This window comes from Helicoverpa zea, chromosome 5 (assembly GCF_022581195.2).
Source record: "Helicoverpa zea isolate HzStark_Cry1AcR chromosome 5, ilHelZeax1.1, whole genome shotgun sequence".
NCBI classification, from domain to species: Eukaryota; Metazoa; Arthropoda; class Insecta; order Lepidoptera; family Noctuidae; genus Helicoverpa; species Helicoverpa zea.
The window spans coordinates 8,774,529-8,795,780 of NC_061456.1; the positions used below are offsets into that span (position 1 = coordinate 8,774,529).

At 35.5% G+C, this 21,252-nt stretch overlaps 2 protein-coding genes across 2 annotated transcripts; both read left to right on the top strand.

The window, feature by feature from the left end:
- The first annotated feature begins 13,686 nt into the window (after window positions 1-13,686).
- LOC124630556 (glutathione S-transferase 1-like) lies at window positions 13,687-16,185 on the top strand. The gene is made up of 6 exons (XM_047164512.1): window positions 13,687-13,758; window positions 14,162-14,302; window positions 14,636-14,694; window positions 15,113-15,254; window positions 15,468-15,661; window positions 15,929-16,185. Exons 2-6 carry the CDS (start codon window positions 14,162-14,164, stop codon window positions 16,044-16,046), a joined length of 654 nt encoding a protein of 217 aa, XP_047020468.1. The 5' UTR covers window positions 13,687-13,758; the 3' UTR covers window positions 16,047-16,185.
- A 1,689-nt stretch (window positions 16,186-17,874) lies between these two features.
- On the top strand, window positions 17,875-21,203 carry LOC124630555 (glutathione S-transferase 1-like). Its single transcript, XM_047164511.1, has 6 exons — window positions 17,875-18,000; window positions 18,805-18,945; window positions 19,369-19,427; window positions 19,719-19,860; window positions 20,581-20,774; window positions 20,939-21,203. The coding sequence occupies exons 2-6, from the start codon at window positions 18,805-18,807 to the stop codon at window positions 21,054-21,056; spliced, it is 654 nt and encodes a 217-aa protein (XP_047020467.1). The 5' UTR covers window positions 17,875-18,000; the 3' UTR covers window positions 21,057-21,203.
- Window positions 21,204-21,252: the final 49 nt, after the last annotated feature.

A 21,252-nucleotide genomic window follows, 5' to 3' on the forward strand; every position in this document is an offset into this window, starting at 1 on the left:
ATTGTTTATTTTTTTTTTCAAATTAGCCTGAAATTGCAACATGAAGAGAGACAGTTATTTTAGCGCTTTGAATATAACACACTGCTTATAAGCTAAAAATAAATATTACGGTAGGCATAGGCTTACGGAACACTCTAGAAGGAAGTGGTACTTTCGATTTTTCAACGGCATAACTTAGTCATTACAGTAGATATAGTTGCACCTTGCGAGTGAATACTGCAAGATAAAATATTAGCGCAGTTTCGAAGCTTTTACGCATATTATTTATTTAAAGGAATACAAAATCCGTAGAGTGGCACTTGATTCGAAAAATATATGGTGTTCGCATACATTTTAAAGAAACTTGCGTTTTTATGTATGTTTTTAAAAAATGTTCTTCAAATTTGCTTTTACTTAAAAAGATTTCATCATCTTAGGTTTTTTTTTGCAAACACACAATCTTTTTGCACTTTCTCAAAAATAGTGTCATCTATTGTTTTATACTTGCCAACGTCACGAATTAGCTTAGTCAAAACAATGCTTAAATACTTATACCCCGGTAAAACACCCTTTGTTTGAAATAAGGGATGTATTATAACGGCCAATAGAAAGACCACTGACCCCATTAAAGGTAGTAATGAAATTCATTGTGGTAATAAAATAAATCAGGTAATTTATAGGTGAAGGGTCTCCATAGTTTTCGTTAGTTCGAAACTATTTTAAAGCATCCCTGAAGCTTTCTCGTAAATATAGTGAAGGTGTTTAAGAACAACAGCGAGACCGATGTACTGAGCAATTTATGCTCATATGTGGTTTAATAAGTAAACACTAGAGGTTGCTTTTCTTTTCGTGCCTTTTAACCGAAAAAGGAGCGTCCTCCTTTTCAGTTCTATTTTTTTTTGTAATTTTAAATGATGATGGGTACTTAAAAAATCATCATCATCCTCCGAGCCTTTTCCCAATCATGTTGGGGTCGGCTTCCAGTCTAACCGGATTCAGCTGAGTACCAGTGCTTTACAAGAAGCGACTGCCTATCTGACCTCCTCAACCCAGTTACCCGGGCAACCCGATACCCCATGGTTAGACTGGTGTCAGACTTACTGGCTTTTGACTACCCGTAACGACTGCCAAGGATGTTCAATGACAGCCTGGACCTACAGTTTAACGTGCCATCCGAAACACAGTCCATGGTGTCTAAGATATACTCAGAAAGTACATACAAACTTAGAAAAGTTGCATTGGTACTTGCCTGACCTGGGATCGAACCCGCGCCCTCATACTTGAGAGGTTGGTCCTTTACCCACTAGGCCACCACGACTTACTTAAAAAAAAATTACTGGAATGTTAAGTACATACATGACTTCCAAATCTAATATCTAAGTTCTAGAATTTAAAGAACTATTAACTACAAAGTAAATCAATTAGTAAATGAGTGCAAAAAATCGGGTTAATTCCCACTCGGTGAAATTTTCAATAAATAATTCAAAAAGACAGGCCGATTCCAAGAAGGGTCTATAATGAATGGACGACCTTTTAATTAACATTGTTTGATTAGTCCTTTGTACTTCGAGATACATTATTCCACAGTACAGTAATTCAACTTGTAAATTATCTGTGGAACAGTTTTAATAAGGCATTTTTTGATCGATAGAAATAATTAATTACTTTGATTCTTTTGAGTAAACGAATCATTGAAAGCGTATATTGACTCCGATCATTATTTTTTAAACGACTTTTGTTGTGAAAATTATATCTACAATTTACTGATTTCAATAATCAGCATTGTAAAAATAAATTGGGTTTTAATGCAAGGGCATCATTGAACCTTTAAACATGTGTTATTTAAACCCATAAAATAAAAATAAACTACAGAACTTCGCGAATATTTAAAAAATCAAACATGTCATGAATAAGCTCATTGCATGAGATTGTGGTGGCCTGTTTAGATAAGTCGACGTGTAAGAAATCCTAGCTCGTGAAGGCAAAATAAAAACTAGTTGTTGAAAGTGTTCGTTAGTATATTTTAAGATGGCATTTTGTTAATTTAAGAGCTAAGTATATATTTTCTTTAATTCCTGTAATTTAGTGTAGATGTACTTTTTTCTAAGATTTTAATATATTTTCCATCGACTCTGCAACCTGTTTGGTTCCCTAACAAAATATTGAAGTTCAATTAAAATATTCAATTTTCAAGAGAAAGTTGCTACATTCTAAATCTCGGGTACAACGGGAAATCGATTGAGCAACTTATTACAAAGTTGTTGGGCTATATCAAAGGTTGTGGGAAGTTTGCATGCCGGCCCCAAACCCCGAGACGTTTTCGCCGTCAAGTCCCAAAACATCCTTAACCATTTTCCCTTTCAACAATCCCGAAAATTATTCTGCATAAGAAAATATAAGTTGTACAAAAGCCATTTCTAGAAGAAAATCGGGTATAAGCTTGCCCCAGTTGCTTGGGACATATGCCTACCTAATTTTAGCGGGATTATTTTATTTCTAGGATAGGGTTCTATTTGGATTATGTGTCTTCTGGGAGAAAATGATGATAGTACTTATAATTTTCGATTACAATGGAAAATATTACTTTGTTCTATTTTGAGCACACTGCAAAAACAACGCATTTACTTTACAAAGACTATGTGAAAATTCGAGTGCGAATCAAAGAAATATTTTTTTTTCAAATCAACATAAAATTTGTAGAATGTCAAACCTTTACCTTTCAGCTTTACCTGCCTATTGAAGTTACTAACGAGGGCTTTCATATGCAAATCTAGGGTCGAAGCATTTATTATTTGTAAAGTTCTAATTTGACTATTATTAAATTAGTGTTTGAGAGGCATTTAGTAGGTACGCGTCCTTAGTCCCTATAATATGTATGTAGTATGGTGCCGTTTTATAATTTACTAGCAGTTTCACCCGGCGCTTCCTGGGGAAGCTTCTTGTACCCGGATAAAATATAGCCCATAGTTCTGCGCAGATAGTGTAGTGTCCTGTGGACAACAGTGGAAGAATTATTTAAATTGGTTCAGCAGTAGTTCAGGAGTCTATTTAATTCAAATAAACAGTTACATTATATACTATGTGAGAAATGCGAATAAGGGGATCCGGGATCTTTATTCTAGTCAAATAGATGTCTTGAGCCTGATTATTCTTTACAGGAGAAAATTTGATCCTAGATTGGGACACCTATAAAAAGTAGTAATGTCATCATGCTTAAAAGCAAAAACTACTCCTATGTTACAGATAATTTATTACCATTAGATCATCATTTTCGACTAACTCCACTGCAAAATGTTGCACAGCTTTTTGTGTCCCGTCAGTCTTTACAAAGTTAAGGCATTAAAACGATTTATGAATGTTAACTTTGGAGCTTGGGTCGGCATCGCTCACGTTGCTCCTCTCAGGAATAAGAGCACATTGTGCACCTAGCAGATGCATGGCCTTCCTACGTCATTGCTTTTTATAAATCGTTGAAGTTCTTGCTTGGCTCACTGAGTAAGATCAAGATTTTTGAAGACGCTGGCTTTAAAGGTTGGTTTAATGGCGGTTAATGTGGCTTTTTGTGAGTCGTTTATAAAGGTGTGATCTTGGATTCGTCGTTTTAAAACCTTTGTAACACATAAACCAGAGTCTGCCATTTTTTGCTACAGTGCCGAATATAATTGTTAGGTATATCGATTAGTAAATAACCTCATCCCTACGCAGTAATTAATGAAAGTGCAACAATAAAACTAAAAGCACTGATACCACTATACCGATGATAAGTCCTTATCAAAAAGCCACAACATTTGAATCCATCATTTTAATCTGTATCTTTTTCTGTAAACACATAGTAAAGCAACAATCCAAAATCGAGATTTAAAAGTATACTTATCATAGGAAAATCTAAGAACTAAGGTCAGACTAGTATCGGGGCCCACCAGGGCCAAGGCCCGCAGGGACTGCGAGATTGATCGAAAGAGTTACCGCGACCCTGGTACATAAATGGCTTGAGAAGGAGCATGGGTTTTAGTCAGTAAGAGTCTGACACTCCCTCACGCTGCTAACCCTCATTTTTTTAGCAGAAAGCGAGGCTCAAAAATATCAAAAAAAAAAACTACCATGTAATATAAAGTCGTTCTAATTTAAACGCAGTAACATGGCCCCTTAACTTCTTATTCCCGTTTAAATTCCGTGGGCGACGCTCACGTACACCGTAACGTCTCTACTTGCTAAGATTTATACGACACCAGTATTTATTAACGCATCTTCTAATAGCTTTAAACAGGCCGCCATTTTGATGTTGCGTGTTATTTAATTAGGCGATTAACAGCTAATTGGGGGAGGTTTATCGCCGGTTTATTGTGTACTGAGATTTTGTGCTTATTTATTATTCAGATTTGAGATTTCGACTATCACGCATCGTCATTGGAACCTGATGCAAGCGAATGACAAATACGCTGCTGAAAATGGCATCAAAATTGGTTGAGAGTAACGTGGGTTTCACCCGCATCCCGTGGGAACCTCCCCGATAAATGGGTTATCTAACACATAAATAATTGTACACATCGGACTAGTAGTTCTTGAGATTAGCATGTACATGCCAACAAACAAACTTTTCAGCTTTACAATATTATTAGAAGTATAGATATAGGTCAAAGTGCGAACCTCCTTTTTTAAGTCGGTTTATGCACACGTTACTTCATTCCGAGGTAAGAGTTAATAAAAGTGAAGTGACATCTCTCAATGCAATTCATCACATCTATTTTCCACTTCTTGTGAATATTGAAATGACGGTCAGAAAGGATGAATGGGAAAAACATGTTGCGCCATCCAATTCATTTGGAAAAAGGCAAGTTTGACAGTAATGGTTTATCGTAATTGAAATAAAATAGTAATTTTTACACGATGAATAATAGGTATAGTACTCGATAGTTATATAATCTAGCTCATAACTAATTCTAAAATTACTGAATAATATATGTAGGTTAACTAATTTGTTGCCATAAATAATTTAGGTTCAATAACATCGTATTGAATAATTTAAAACATGAATAGCGCAGGTGATATTAATTTTAATTAATATAGTGCAATGGCGCGTGCTGATTGCATTTTCTACGACACTGATTGTATAAACAATCAATAAAGTCTTTTATTGTTTCATTCGCCTGTAAAAATATTGCCCATGGCTTAGTACAATGGATATTATTTCCACAGAGTGGAACACAGTTTGGTTCAAATGTTTTTTTTCACGTGAGCTACCACCGTGAATGAATTTGAGGCATCAATATACACAGAACATTTTCATTGATTTTTACAGTGTAAAAAGTTTTTAACGCAGCTCTGGTCTAGTAGGCTGTGTAATAAAAACTTTGTTGATTGGGTAGTGTATTCAATGAAGTTTTACCGCTAGCTATATTTAGCTACCGCATAGCTTTATCTTACTGTACATACCTACATAGTAATAGATTTTATATCGGATCGATATCTATTGGCTTTTGTTAATATTAGGAAGCCTTCAATTCTGGAGTTGCCACAGTTTACAATACAATAATTTTATACAGATAACGTGTCTTACAACTGACAAAGACCTTCCAATTTATTACAACAATTGCGTATTCAAGGCACAATTCCGTGTCCTGTTGAGCATTAAGTTTAATTTCCATCTGACTGCTAACGTGGATCGCAATAGGTACAACGATAGCGGTGATTGTGTGGCAGAAGTAGACACGATGACGTCATTAATCTTTGTGTAATGACCACCGAAAGCGGATGCGGCGGTCATGGCACATTTGCTAAAGTGAGACTGTGTTGCAGTATGAATGTGATGTAGAGGGCTAGCGGAGATTAAAAGTACAAGTAGTAAAGTGATTTTCACTAAGCTATTTAAATCTAAACACAAGCTATAAGGTTATACGAACATCAAAAATAAATGGTAAGTAAGTAATGGTACACACAGACTGTATGCTAAGGTAGGCTGATGCATGTTCTCAAACATGGAACCCATTTTAAGCCAATTCACTCTTAGCCCATGGGACAGACAAAGATTGGGCAAAAGAACGATAGAGAGTTCCGCAAGGAGGGTTAAACATGTCGAACAAAAATTAGTAGTCAAACTTTGTTGAGTGTCAACAACGATCTATGACAGCCAATTTGTCAAACAGTGAGTTTTGTATAACGGAGAGTTCCCAGATGACCCTTCTCTGTAGCAGTCAAAAGGTCAATACCTATTGTCCAATGCTTAGAAGTGTTGTATTCGTTTTAGTTTATTGTGAAGGTATAATCTGATAAAAAATATTATATGTTATAAAAATATATCAATCTTACAAAAAAAAAATGAAACTCCTTTAGGTAAACTACATAAATATCTAAAATAATTTACTGATTTTCAAATAACGGAGTCAATTTTTATCTTGTGAGAAGGTTGTCTATGACATACTCAAAGGTTTGTTCCTTTCCGCCTGACCATTGTAGGCTATACATATAACGCAAGCCGGACAATTCTGGTAATTCACTTTGTTAATTACTATTCTAACTCCAGATGGTAGCGGATCTTAGAAAAAAATAAGATTGTATTTGTATTGAGTAATATTTATTAAGAAAAACGGATGCTGTAATTGAATGAAAAACATATTCTCAAAAGACAGGTCTATTTTAGTAATATTAAATGCGGAGATAAAGGGTTATCAAAATAGTTTTCTAGAGAATTTCAATATAAAACGATCAATTGTGCGAAAAAGGCTTTGTAAATATTTTCTATACCTAATTTAGATTTTTTATCTTAGCACCGAAAGAGTACACCTAGTCAGAAAATACACAGAAATACTTTTACATACAATAAAAATACTTAAGTGAACAAATATAAATAGAAGCGTTTTATCGAGATAAAAAGGGTCCTTTGGAGTTAAAAAGTCAACGAGAATGAGAAATTCCCTTACAATTTTTTTCAAGGAATTGTTTAGAAAGTTTGAAATATTTTTGTTACATTTTTAACGTCAACATTTTTACCCTTTTTAAATAGGGGTACTACGGTTCTTTTAAGGGCCAATTTAGAGTGACTTTAGCTCGAGCAGAGAAAACAGAAATAAAAGTGTTGGCTGCCTCGCTAGTAATATTATAAGGCGTTCTATTCGCTTCGAAGAAACTTCAACAACTCGCTGATTGCCTGTCACATGTACTGACTATGATAGATAATATGAATAATCTGGAAAATTTGTGGTACTCGCACTTACGTTAATGTAGGTAATTTGCATCAACTATCACCAAATACGCAAGTAATCACTTGCACACCATTACAGGGTTTTGACGTCATCTTCTTATCTTGTAACCGAGTAAGATCACAGGGCAGATTTTTTTTATTCCACGTGACTTTTTCTGCTATTGAATTCTGCTGTATCATTAATAGTATGACACTATATCGTCATTATTCATATTAGGGTGCGTCCACATCTGGCGAATGCGCCGCGAATGCGCAGCACGCGAGCCGATCGCGAGCTGTCCGCGAGCTGCGCGCGTGCATTTTTGTTCGTGCGCCGCTTCTGCGCCGCCCGCGCGCAGCTCGCGCGCGACCTAAGCGCCGCACGCGAGCGGCGCGCAGGCGGCGCGCGACGTCTGCCATCTTCGATAGTACTGAGCCAATATACGGAACTGTAAGGGCGAGAACTGATTGCGCGCAGATCGCGCGCCGCTCGCGCGCTCTATACGAGCCTTGCGTGAGTTGCGCTAAAGAGGCGCACCGAACTATTGCAGTGACTGCACGCGCGCAGCTCGCGGACAGCTCGCGATCGGCTCGCGTGCTGCGCATTCGCGGCGCATTCGCCAGATGTGGACGCACCCTTACACCAGAGGAGGCAACAATCCTCTAATTAGCTAAATAAAAAAAAAAGTGATTTCAGTTCCATCTTTCCTGGAATGTACGCAGAGAAAACTAAGACGTAGTTCACATAATTTTGGGGTTACAAAATAATTCAAATTTTCAACAGATGCAATGACAGTTTTGTAGTGTATTTGTGTTAGAAAGCCCTTGTCTTAAGTCAAACAGTTTGCAAAGTTAATGCGATAACACTTGAGATTCCTCTTCCATGCGCTGCGGGTGACAGTGTTCAAACCGGGTATTGTTATGCTTAGAGAACTCCCAGTGAAAGCATTGACAACTTGCTAACTTCGCGTCTTGATAGTACGTATAGCTTTATAATTAAATTGTATGTTGTTACTTTAGAACATGTTTTTATTTTAAATTATTATGAAGAAGATGATTTTTTCGGTAGGTAAGCTGAAATCGGTTCGATTGCAGGTCACGAAATGGTCTTTGTAACCCTGCCTCCAATACATTCGAAAAATCAAGAGATTTTTATAGAAAATCGTGCGCAAATTACTATCAGATATGGATTTGGAAAAGCATTTAATTTTCTAGAAAATATGATCCAAAGCGCAGCAATGGTACCAGAACACCAGAAGTCTAACAGATACGAACACTGTTTGAAGTCACGTTCCCGAATAATGAGACGCGTAACACGTACTTACGTGAACTGGATTTGGGAAAACCCTATTCTTTATACTGTCTCAATAAGTTGGTAGATTACCTACCACTTTCTTAGCAAGTTGTTCCTAGTCATTGTAAGTTCTTACTACTCTTGTAAGGTTGAGAATAAAAACAAAGTTACTCTTGCCGATGGAATAAATTCTCTCGCATTTTCTCTCACCTAAACTTTCATTATTAGCTATATTTACTTACTTGTGTAGAAAGAATATGATGAATGTTTGCCAAGGGACTTGCCAAAGTGAATTAGACTAAAAGAAACTAAACAAAGCCCGGAGGTATAGCGGCTCATAAGTAATGGTACTTACGAAGTTAATAAGACTTCAGTACATTTACGGAAAAATATTTATCTTTACTTACACGGTGGAAACGCCTTCTATATAGAATATTAAAGAAGCGTTTTAATGCCTTATGAAAATAAATAAAAAATTCTAGATAAAAGAGCAGGCTTTTTGTAAGATATCAAAGGCCTGGCCACAGTTTACGAAAACAGAGCACTTTTATATTGGTTCAAAGGTACCTATGGTGTACTATCGTGAAAAAAAAATGGTGTAATAAATACTGCAAGCATCAGCACCTACTTAATTTAATAGCCTGCGTCCATGAGGAGTAATGAGTAAAATAGGTGTCAAATCTAAAGGTTGATGAGGACTATGTAGTCCTCATAATAAGAAACAGTATGAAGAGCACATTTTTAAAGTTTCCAAAAATTTCCACTACACTGTATTGTTTCTAGAACTAATTGTAATTCAGAACTCATAGCGCATAATCAGAGCGCCTTATTCACAGTTAGGTACACTGAACGCAAACGTTTGTCAGTTTTCAACATAAGAGTGACTAAAATATAAGTTATTCTTATGGTCTATACAAAATAACAGCTTCGTACCTATATTAATATTGTTTTAGGCAAAGAGAACTATCAAGTTTATTTGTTCTTAGTTACAAAGAGATTCGGGATTGTAATATCTCGTTATTATTTCACTATTTTCCTTATATCGGCAAACTTTGTAAGACGAAAATGTTTCGACGATTAAGCAAATATTATTTTATCGTGTGGTTTCTATGTTCGTTTGAAAAGACACTTCGATTGTTATGACTTCCCTACTATTAATAACAATAACATATGTAACTTCAACGAATTCTCCTTAAGTAAAAACAAAAGAAATTGTACCCTTGAGTGTATGAAAAGTAGGCTTACACTTGTATTCTAGGTAGTTTATACAAGATAGTTTTCCTAATAATAAAGAACAACACTATGTATTTTCAACATAAAATATAGTCATGAATCATGATGGCTAGTGGTTAACGCTTAAGATTCGAGGTCAGACAAGAACGAATGTCATTTTACTAAGTTAGGATGTTCTTTCGTAATCGTCAATTGGCAATGAGCAAGTGCGGTGTTTAACGCCGATTCCTTCTTTGTATGACAGGAGCCCTGTGGCTTGCAGTGAGATAAAAATAAAGTCAATACAGACGATGATGGTGAGACCCAATAATTATCATTAAACATTATTCTTCAGTTTACAATTGTGTTGATCAAATATATCTAAGTTTTCGTAATAGATCATAATGTATATTGTGATGGACTTGTGGTACACCGTAAACATCATTGTAGATGATTGATAGGCGGCGCACACGCGAGAAACTGCTTTATATTCTATTTGTCTTGCAAACTTTGGCTAAGTAATCCTGCCTGATGGGAAAAAGGAACCCTGGAAGTGTCTTAGCGTGGAAACAGCTTGTTATAGGTGATACTTATCTACACTGTTAAATCATTATTTCCTAACATACCCACATCACATATTTTAACATCATATCAAAAGATTTCAGGTGTAGATGTACACCTTTTAGGTCTATGGTACCCCGTGTGTATTTGGAAAGACTCCACTCTTATACTCCGACTCAATTCTGATACTAGAAATCTATTGTCCCTGATTGACTGGCTGCAGGTATCAATCAGTCAATCAGTTTGGTTACCAGCTAAACATAGTAACGTCAAATAAGCACCAAAATCAGTAAAATACTAATTTTCAAATATCTAATAGCTATACAATCTTCCTATAAGTACAAAACAAAGCTAATTTCAGAGGCCGTTGGTGAAATTTACGGAAACACCCCACGTCGGCTCGTTCCTCAGATTGTGTCTGCTACGTCCAACTTTAAGCATTGTGAGACTGCGTACTGAACTGGCAAAGCTATCAAAGTTTATAACTGTCTAATACAATGCTACATGCAAACGCAGCAGAACTTTGTCGCGATATATATTACGTTTGAATCGTGTGCGGGGATCATAATGAAGTGTAGGTAGCGATATAAGCAGCCATTGGTTCAGACTGTCGTTTGTTTTAGTTTTGAAATACTAAAATATCAAGTGAACAGCCAGCCGAAATATGAAAAAGTAAATGTAAGTATATTTAATTGATACCTATTTATTTTGCCTTTTCAAATTGCACAAACTGTCAGCAGCAATTTTATTTTTTTACGTTGCAATAGAGAATTTTCAGGAATTGCGATGATGAGTTATTGGGACAGTACCTACCTACAAGTATATTTAATTTGCGACAGTTTTCCGCCATGAGTTTGCATTTTGCCAATTTATGATATAATTAAGTTGATAACCGATGACACGCTGATAATAATGACTATTGACAAATTGCACTTGGAAAACCCCAATAATATTATCATTAGTAGGTACCTAATCAATCAAATTCATAAAAATAATAGAGATGATAACCCTTGATATCAATAATTTTAGCTTGATCATTTCGACTAAGGATTATTTATTGGGAACGAGTTAGAACTTGTCTTTATTTTCCCTTTACACCACATGACCTTAGTTCCTAACTACCTTATCGAGACTAATCTAAACTAACATGGCACTACTTAATTTTAGTGTGAGTGTGTACAGTTACAGTTACAGCCTTTTTATCGTCCCACTGCTGGGCACAGGCCTCCTCTCACACGGAGAAGGATTGAGCATTAATCACCACGCTTGCTCAATGCGGGTTGGTGATTTCAGACTATATAGTCCAGGTTTCCTCAAGATGTTTTCCTTCGCCTTTTTTATTAGCCTTTCGTGTCCAAGATATACTTAGAAAGTACATACAAACTTAGAAAAGTTGCATTGGTACTTGCCTGACCTGGAATCGAACCCACGCCCTCATACTCGAGAGGTTGGTTCGTTACCCACTAGGCCACCACGACTTTTTGTGAGTGCGTGTGTATGTTTAAATAACAAAGAGTGTCTAATGTAACAAGGAAAATGCGAGATTTGGTAAAATCTGAAAACTCATCCAACATGAACATTGCTTTACTAATAGAAAGTCATTCTTAGATATGTAGAGAATACCTAGTGGTGTTGACCTAAGTCTACCAATTTTATATTCTTTTACATGAATTTAAAATAAATCCATCCTTCTGCTGAAGCATATCTGACAAGGGCGAGAGGACGCAAACAGAAAGTAACTAAGTAAATAAATGCTTACATATATTGTTGTCATAATAGAATCACAAAAATAATCTAAAGAAACTATAGTTTTTTGCAACGGCAATAAAAGAAAGCATTGTACATAACCTTTACATTTTGCTAGTACGTGCCTCTCTCGCACTTCTCCATTTAACTTATCTTGTTCTGCACGTGTTTCATCTACATAAATATACAGCCTGTCTTCTTGAAAGATTATCCTAAATTATTTTCTGTATCACACTAAAATATAAAAGTGCATAAAATGGTGATAAAACTTCCTTGTAACGCGGAATTTCAAAGTAAGAAAAAGTTTGCATTTTTAATAACATTCTTGTCATATGAGCCTTTTAAAAATAATTTGCCTTAGATGTGGTAAACACAGTAGAAGCTCTACTTATATTTGTCATAGTAAAAAAATTGATTGAATTGATTGATTGAGAGTTCCATAGAGACGAAACATAGGCCTACCTACTTTTAGGCAGGTACTTACCTAGTTGTGCATATTTATGTTGGAAGATCTATTCTTGTCAAACCACTAGCTTATGCCGGCGGTTTCACCCGCGTCCCATAGGAACTTCTCCAGGAACCCCGATAAAAAGTATCTTATAGCCTTTTTCGATAAATGGGCTATGTAACACTGAAAGAATTTTTCAAATCGGCCCCTTAGGGCCTGAGATTAGATCAAGCAAACAAACAAACTCTTGAGCTTTATAATAAACTAGCCGTTTTCCCGCGGTTTCACCCGCTTCCCGTGGGAGATACTACCCGCACCGGGATAAAATATAGTCTATGTTACTCGCAGATAATATAGCTTTATAATGGTGAAAGAATATTTAAAATCGGTCCAGTAGTTTTTGAGTTTATCCATTACAACCAAACAAACAAAGTTTTCCTCTTTATAATATTTGTATAGACTAGTAGAGATAATGTAAGGTTAGCAAAAAACAATGATTGGTATTGGCTGATATGATAATGATGATGATGTTGAAGCAAAACACATGTATAGGTAAGTCACAGTAACCATGACAACGCAAAATTGTATAATGTTTGTTGTTGTTGCATAATATTTATTCAACAAATTATTTAAGTGAATTATTTTAGTCAGAGATAAGTTATCTGTTTCTATCTAACCTACTATATCTACTTTACTATGATAAAGAGGAAAGACTTGATTGTTTGTTTGTCATGAATAGGCTGCGAAATTACTTGACCGATTTGTAAAAATTATTTCACTATTGGGAATAGCTACATTTTGCCCTGGTGAACATAGGCTATATTTTATCGGGTATGGGCAGTCCCTCAGCAGCAGGTTTGTACTGGACGCGGGTGAAACCGCCGGAAAACGGCTAGTAATTAATATTTGCTGTCATCGTGAATCGATAAGGATTCGATTTTAATCGGAGTCAAAGGACTTTCTAGATAATAAAAAATAAAATAAAAATAGAGTATTAAATTTTTATTTTATTAATTTTTTGTTGTTCATAATTTTTGAGTAATTGTAAAGTTTTAGTTGTTGTTATTATTTTATGAAAACCTAAGAGAGTAACCTTTGAGTCCCAAAGAAGAAAAAGATACGAAAATGATATTGTTTCACAATACATACTAAGAATGTACTTTGGACTTACAAATTACGTAGCTGTTAGGTACATGTAAGTCCAAAGTACATTTTTGTGTGTAACTAAATATATAACTCAACCATGACCTTGGTTAAATAGTTATAGACGAGACGCCTTGTGATACAGTCGCAGTTAGTTCTTCTGTGTTGGAATTTGAATAGATAATGAAATAATCAAACGTGAGTAATTTTTTACATGCTTTTATTAGGTCGACTTGTATGTAAATAACTATGCAGGTAGCTATTTTAACCATCTTTCAAGGATCTAAAGGATCTTTAAAGGAAGAAATAAAATTCTGATCACAACACAATAATATGGTACTGTCAAATTGATCTGATGATGGAGCCGGAAAATATGAACTGGAACTTCATGATGGAACATCGTATAATCACGGAGGACAAAAGACTAGTCTTTAGTCCTCCGTGCGTATAATAGTTGTATTTTGGCGTGTTAGAAAAGTCTTGAAACTTAGTCATATAAATTATGTTTTCACTTCATATGGTTTAAAGCTAAGTTAGCTTTAAACCATATAATAAAGTTTCCTTATACTGATACATTAATATCTCTCGTATTTATTTTCAGATGGGTGTGAAACTATACACATTAGACGCGAGCCCCCCAGCGCGCGCCGCCATGATGGCTCTTGAAATATTCAATGTTCCCTTCGATAAGATAGACGTTAATTTTGGTGAGGGGCAACATTTAACACCGGAATATCTAAAAGTAAGGCCCAAATCACACGTTTTTACCATCAATATAAACTAAATATTTTGTTTTACTTTAGCAGTTTCCTTTTTGTGTTGAAGGCGGTTCCCGTTTGACCTTTACAGTATTTAATCAAAGGCCTTTGCTGGTATTTTCCTCAACATAAATAGGTAACACAAATGCTTTACATAATATCGTATAATAACCATCACAACTGAAAATAAAGATATCGATCACAAGTCAGTCACGTTTTTCTTATTCGCTGATGAGCTAGATAGATTTGTCTTTTTTACATATAGGTTTGTGTAAACGACGTTATGATTCTTACAAACACTTTCTTTTGAATTACAGAAAAATCCTATGCACACAGTACCTGTGTTAGAGGATGGGGACCTTATTCTACATGACAGGTTGGTTTCTTAATACTAATTGTTTTATATAGGCTCATAAGATGGAACTTAAGTACAGATGAAATTGTTCTCTAGATAAGTTTACGGTACACACACACTACAAAATTTTAGTCGGATGGAGAGTTGGTTTGGGCTCATAAATCAGTATGAAGATGAATAGAAGTAGCACACGTAACAACGACTGATATTTGTGCGGTACCAGACCAACTAAATCATTGTATATTTGTACGATTTTCTTAAACGACCAAATTTTTCCAACTGTCGACTTATATAGAGAAGGCATAGTGACAGAAAGTGTATATTATTTCTTCCGTAATCAGATCAGAAATTCCTTTTCGAAGCCCACTTTCAACAAAGCTAAAGCAACATTATCTTTATTCATGTTTGGTTTATTAACATTTGCTTCCTTTATTTTCAGTCATACGATTCTAACGTACTTGGCCGACACCTATGGAAAAGATGACTCATGGTACCCAAAGGACACCAAGAAGAGGGCACTAGTTGACCAAAAACTATTCTTCGACTCCGCAATTTTATATACGAGGGGCCGAAATATTTCTGTGAGTATCTACTATTTTCTTTCATAATTATTTTCCTTTGAGAGAATAAATAGACCTTAGGTATGCCTATTTTATTACAGAGGTTCTGTGCAAACTTACTATTTTAAAGATGCTCTTTTCTTCGCTGGGACTGAAGTCCAACCAAACAATTTTGATCATTAAGGGACCCTTGGGTATAGAAAGTAAATTGATTAGATATTTATTCCTTTGCAGACTTCCGTGATTATGGAGGGGAAGAAAACAAAAGAACAAAAACATTTGGACCTTATTGAAGAAGCATTCGGTTTCATGGAAGAGTTTCTTTCTCGCACCACCTACATCGCTGCAGACCACGTGACCATCGCTGATGTGTCAGCACTAAGTAGCATGTCGTCCTTGGTGAATTTACACAAGTTTGATGAAAAAAAGTAAGCTATTTTGTGTTATTTTTCTTCTTCTGCATTATTTCAAAAATAAACACTAACAACAACTAAAACTAATCTAATTTAGAAAGAGTATTGTACCAACAAGGTGGACAGACGACCTTATAAAGGTCGTCGAAAGACGCTGGATGCAGGTTGAATCCAACAGGTATCTGTGGAGATCTAAGAGGGAGGCTTATGTTCAGCAGTGGACGTCCTATGGCTGAGATGATGATGATGATGATTTTAAATCTTGTTATTTATGTCTTTCAGATACCCAAAAACTGCTGCTTGGTACAAGAAAATGAAGAGTACACCGTACTGCAAAAAATACAACGACCATGGAGAAAAAGCTTTACATGAACTAGTAACAAAACTCTTAAACTCATAACAATCTCAATCGTATAAGTTAAAGTTATACCCGATAGTGAAATAATTATTATTTAAATAAACTATTGTAAGAAGAAAACCGTTGTTGAAAATTGGAGTGAAAAAAAAATGAAAGAAATAAATATTAAGCATCGTACCTATATTGTTTTTTTTTTTATTTTTATCATTTAACCCATTTAAGTATGTAATTGGATAGCTAGATAAGCACCAGAAACTGTTTATGATTTCAAGCATTTTACGGACTCTGGACAGTTTTTTTTCGATGCATATAGCGACTAAAAGAGTTGTGTACATATCTAGCTATCCGTAGGTATATTTATATGTTGGAAAATCCATTTTTATCAAATAACTAGCCGTTTTCCCGCGGTTTCTCCTGTTTCCCGTGGGAGCTGGTGCCCGCACCGGGATAAAATATAGCCTATGTTACTCGCAGATAATATAGCTTTCTAATGGTGAAAGAATATTTAAAATCGGTCCAGTAGTTTTTGAGTTTATCCATTTCAACCAAACAAACAAAGTTTTCCTCTTTATAATATTAGTCTAGATTAGCTACCTAAAGGTGAGCAAAAAACACAAGTCACAGTTATAATGACTCTGCAAAATTATACAAGGCTTAAGTTCATCACTGTTTCATAATATTTATTCAACAAATGATTTAAGTAGCTGTGTATCAGAGATATAATGAATCATCCTCTAGAATTGAAAATTAATTTTTGTCTGTCACTATTGGTGTCACATGATTCGATTAGGATTTTATTTACGTAATCTATAATCCTACTAATATTATAATTGTGAAAGTTTGTGAGAACGTATTAATGTATGTTTGTTATTCTTTCACGCCAAAACGGTTGGACCGATTTGGTTGAAATTTGGTATGTAGGTAGTTGATACCCTGGATTTTATCAACACACAGAAGCTAGCATATATAAAATATAAAGTATAAAATATATAGTATACCTACTCAGCTGCATACGAAACCGACCCCAACATAGTTGGGAACAGGCTAGCCAGAGAATGATGGTGTAAGTTATTAAATAATATAACTAAACCAAAAAAATTAAATTGCTAAAGAAAAAACTTATGAAGATTTTACTATGTACCTAGATTTAAAAACCCGGTCAAGTGCGAGTCGGACTCGCACACGAAGGGTTCCGTACCATGCTGCGGGTTGTTCGAAAGAGATACCGCGGCCCTGGTACATAAAAGGCCTATGACGGAACACGACGGTTTTTAGTCAGTAAGAGTCTGACACTCCCTCTCCGCTGCTAACCCACAGCGGGAGGGGTCATTTGATGATTTTTGACGTCGGAAAAAAAAAGGGTTCCGTACCATTATTTATAAAGCCGCATCTATCTGTTGCCGTTATCGATATCGAGCAAAAATGAGCAAAAAAATTGTTGTATGGGAGCCCTCAAAATATTTATTTTATTCTCGTTTTCAATATTTGTTGATATAGTGGCAACAGAAATACATCATCTGAGAAAACTTCAACTCTCTAACTATCACGGTTCATGAGATACAGCCTGGTGACAGATGGACGGACGGACAGAGGAGCGAAAACAATAGGGTCCCGTTTTACCCTTTGGGTACGGAACCCAAAAAAAAACCTAAGATGAATCATTAACAGAAAAAAAAAATGCCAGTAGTTTCGCAATACTAAAATCTACTTTGTTTACAAAGTAGGTACATTTGATACAACATGACTTGACAAAATAATGTACAGTCATGCACACAAGTCTTGTACCCATTATCGCGTTGGTACAGAATCTTGATAACAAAAAATCTCGCTAGGAGACAAGAATGAACATGTTCTACCTACACAAATAGTACAATGATAACAACCGTTTATAAATAAGTAATTCGGCCATGGCCTTGGTTATACAGTGATTGACGAGACGTCTTGTGATACAGTCGCAGTCAATTGTATTTCAATTTAAAATAATAAATAATCAAACGTGAGTAATTTTTTTTTTACTTACATATAGTTTGATTTTATTTTATTCATTGACACAAATACATATTTACACATAATATTATTTACATAAAATGCTATAATATTGTAACATTTTCTTATTAATGTCATCTTCATTAAAATATGATCCAAATCAAATTATAATAAAATACGTCCACTTAAATTAATTATAGTCAAATGAGAATAAGAATTTCACAATATTAAAGACTAAAAAAAAAAACTTAAAAAAAATACATCCATAAAAAAATAAACATTGATTAGGTGTATCAGAATGCTGTTTATCCAATTTTAATATTTGTTATACTTTAGTATTTTGAAAAATTCTGACTTGATAATATGGTAACAAAATTAGTTCTTTTCCAGATTTTTTTCTTTTTAAATCAGTATTATTTTCATAACTGCCTCGTTGGTCTAGCTGTCGCAAGTGCGGCTGCTGAGCGCGAGGTCTCAGGTTCGATTCCCGAGTCGGGCCGAAATTGCTTTGTGGGTTTTAGAAGACTTTCATAAAGCAGCTCAGAGCCTGGAAGTTGGTGATTGATACACCCGTGCATCGGAGAGCACGTAAATGTCGGTCCTGCGCCTGATCTCTTTCCGGTCGTGTCGGATTGCCGTCCCATCGGGCTATGAGAGTGAAGGAATAGGGAGTGCACTTGTGTCTGCGCAAATGCTCGTGCACTATAATATGTCCCGCGCAGTTGGCTAATCTCCTTAAATGAGAACAGCCGCCGTAGCCGATAATCGGCTAGGAGGATATCATCATCATCATCATTTTCATATGTTCTTTCAGATGGGTGTGAAACTATACACATTAGACGCGAGCCCCCCGGCGCGCGCCGCCATGATGGCTCTTGAAATATTCAATGTTCCCTTCGAGAAGATAGACGTTAATCTTGGTGAAGGGGAACATTTAACACCTGAATTTCTAAAAGTAAGGCTCAAATCACACATTTCTACTATAAATATCAACTAATATTCGTATAAAAATGTACCGTTGATTTTGTCTTACGACAGCGATTTCCTTTTTGTATCGAAGGCGGTTCCCTCTTGACCTTTACAGTATTTAATCAAAGGACTTTGCTGGTCTTTTCCTCAACACATTTGCTTCACACATTACATTCCGTATAAAGGTAGTATAAAAACTAAATCGTGAAAGCATTGACATCCATCACAAGTAAAGTTTCCGTCATATACGTCAAAACCGAGTTTTAATGCTAATTCCTTGTATGCGATCTGCAGTGGATTAATGAAAGGGCCGATGAGCTAGATGTTTTACTTATTTTTTTCTTTTAAGTTACTGAAAATTATCTAAACAACTGTATGGTTCTTTAAAACACTTTATTTTGAATTACAGAAAAATCCTATGCATACAGTACCTGTACTAGAGGATGGGGACCTAATTCTACATGACAGGTTGGTTTTTCGTACAGATTTTCTTATAGACGCCAAAGCTTTATTGGTTCTATTATTTCTAGTATTTCCTACGTCTTAACAAAATGTGACATACCAACTTTACCGTTACACTTGAGATGGAGCTTACCTACTTTCTCTTTACCATTTGTGATGAGCTTAGAAGTCATATTTCAAAATCAATTATTGTTAAAAGCCTAAACCATCATATATTGGTGTGTATCCCAAAAAACATCTACTTTTAGTTCATTTAAAGACACTAATAATGGTAAATTTTGCTTACTTTGCTTTCAGTCACACGATTCTGACGTACTTGGCCGACACCTATGGAAAAGATGACTCATGGTACCCAAAGGACATCAAGAAGAGAGCACTAGTTGACCAAAAACTATTCTTCGATTCCGCCATTCTATACGCTAGGGGCCGAAACATTACTGTTAGTACTATTTTCTTTCGTAATTATTTTTATTTGAGAGACTAAATAGATCTTAGGTATGCCTATTTTGAAAAATTAAAGAGTTTTCGCAGCCCTGGTACAGAAAGGGTTAAAGAAAGAACATGGTAGGCTTTAGTCAATAAGATTCAGATACTCCCTCACGCTGCAGTGCCATATCCATAATATGCCATATGCCATAGGGAGGGATGATATCCCATCACAAAAAAGGCATGCCTAATACAAGGTGTTGATTTGCATTTGTGCCATACTTCAGGAGGAGGACATAAAGTACGTAAATAATCGATTGGAATTACAGTAGACGGGAAATAGCTAATATGCACTGGTTTTTTTGTCATTGTATAGTCGTAGTATTTCAGAAGTAATCCAATTTTATGAATGGAATTTATGAATAATTATTGCGTATGCTTTGTGTTTGCGTTTGTGTGAGGGTGCAGCACGGTTTTAAGGTCAGTAGCATACTCGTCAAGATTAAATACGGCTAGATGACATTGACGAAATTCCGCAAAAAAAAAAAAAAACAATTTTTTTATTGATTTGGGTTGAGAATCATTAGCATAATTACGTCCTTGAATATGGCACGGATGCAAATCAACAGCGTGTATTAATACACCGGTACTTGCGGTGGTGAAATAAGCAAACGCACTTTTTTATTCGCTTTGACAAAAGCCTGACCATAATTAATGACGTATTCTTTTGCAGTATTCAGTGATTATGGAGGGGAAGAAAACAAAAGAACAGAAACATTTGGACCTTATTGAAGAAGCTTACGGTTTTATGGAAGCGTTTCTCTCTCGCACTGCCTACATCGCTGCAGACCACGTGACGATCGCTGATGTATCAGCCCTAAGCAGCATGTCATCCTTGGTGAATTTACAGAAGTTTGACGAGAACAAGTAAGTGGATCTGTTGATTAAATCATCCTTCTGCCCTTATCCCAATATTATCTTGGGCCGGCGCAGCATGTTTTCTCCTTCTATGCTCTACTATGTCCTCTTCCATAACCATCCCCTTACCATACTTTATTTCAACAATAAACAATGAATCCATTTTCATCCAGGTACCCAAAAACTGCTGCTTGGTACAAGAAAATGAAGAGTACACCATACTGCAAAAAATACAACGACCTTGGAGAAAAACTTGTGATTGAATGGTTAGCAAAACTCTTAAATTCGTAATAATATCTCGAGAGAGTTTTGGATATACATAATGAACAATGACAAAATATTTATTATTTATGTTATAAATATTGTAAGAAGAAAACTTTTGCTTAAAACTGGAGTTGAAAGAATATGTTGTTTTGAAAGAAATTATTGAGCATTTTACATATTTCTTTCTTTTGTTCTGTTAAACTTATTCCTCCCTCATCTGTTG

Coding starts and splice junctions, on each gene's coding strand:
- LOC124630556 (XM_047164512.1), top strand. CDS start 14,162: ATGGGTGTGAAACTATACACATTAGACGCGAGCCCCCCAGCGCGCGCC. Junction 14,303..14,635: donor TAACACCGGAATATCTAAAA/GTAAGGCCCAAA, acceptor TTTGAATTACAG/AAAAATCCTATGCACACAGT. Junction 14,695..15,112: donor GACCTTATTCTACATGACAG/GTTGGTTTCTTA, acceptor CTTTATTTTCAG/TCATACGATTCTAACGTACT.
- LOC124630555 (XM_047164511.1), top strand. CDS start 18,805: ATGGGTGTGAAACTATACACATTAGACGCGAGCCCCCCGGCGCGCGCC. Junction 19,428..19,718: donor GACCTAATTCTACATGACAG/GTTGGTTTTTCG, acceptor CTTTGCTTTCAG/TCACACGATTCTGACGTACT. Junction 20,775..20,938: donor CAGAAGTTTGACGAGAACAA/GTAAGTGGATCT, acceptor ATTTTCATCCAG/GTACCCAAAAACTGCTGCTT.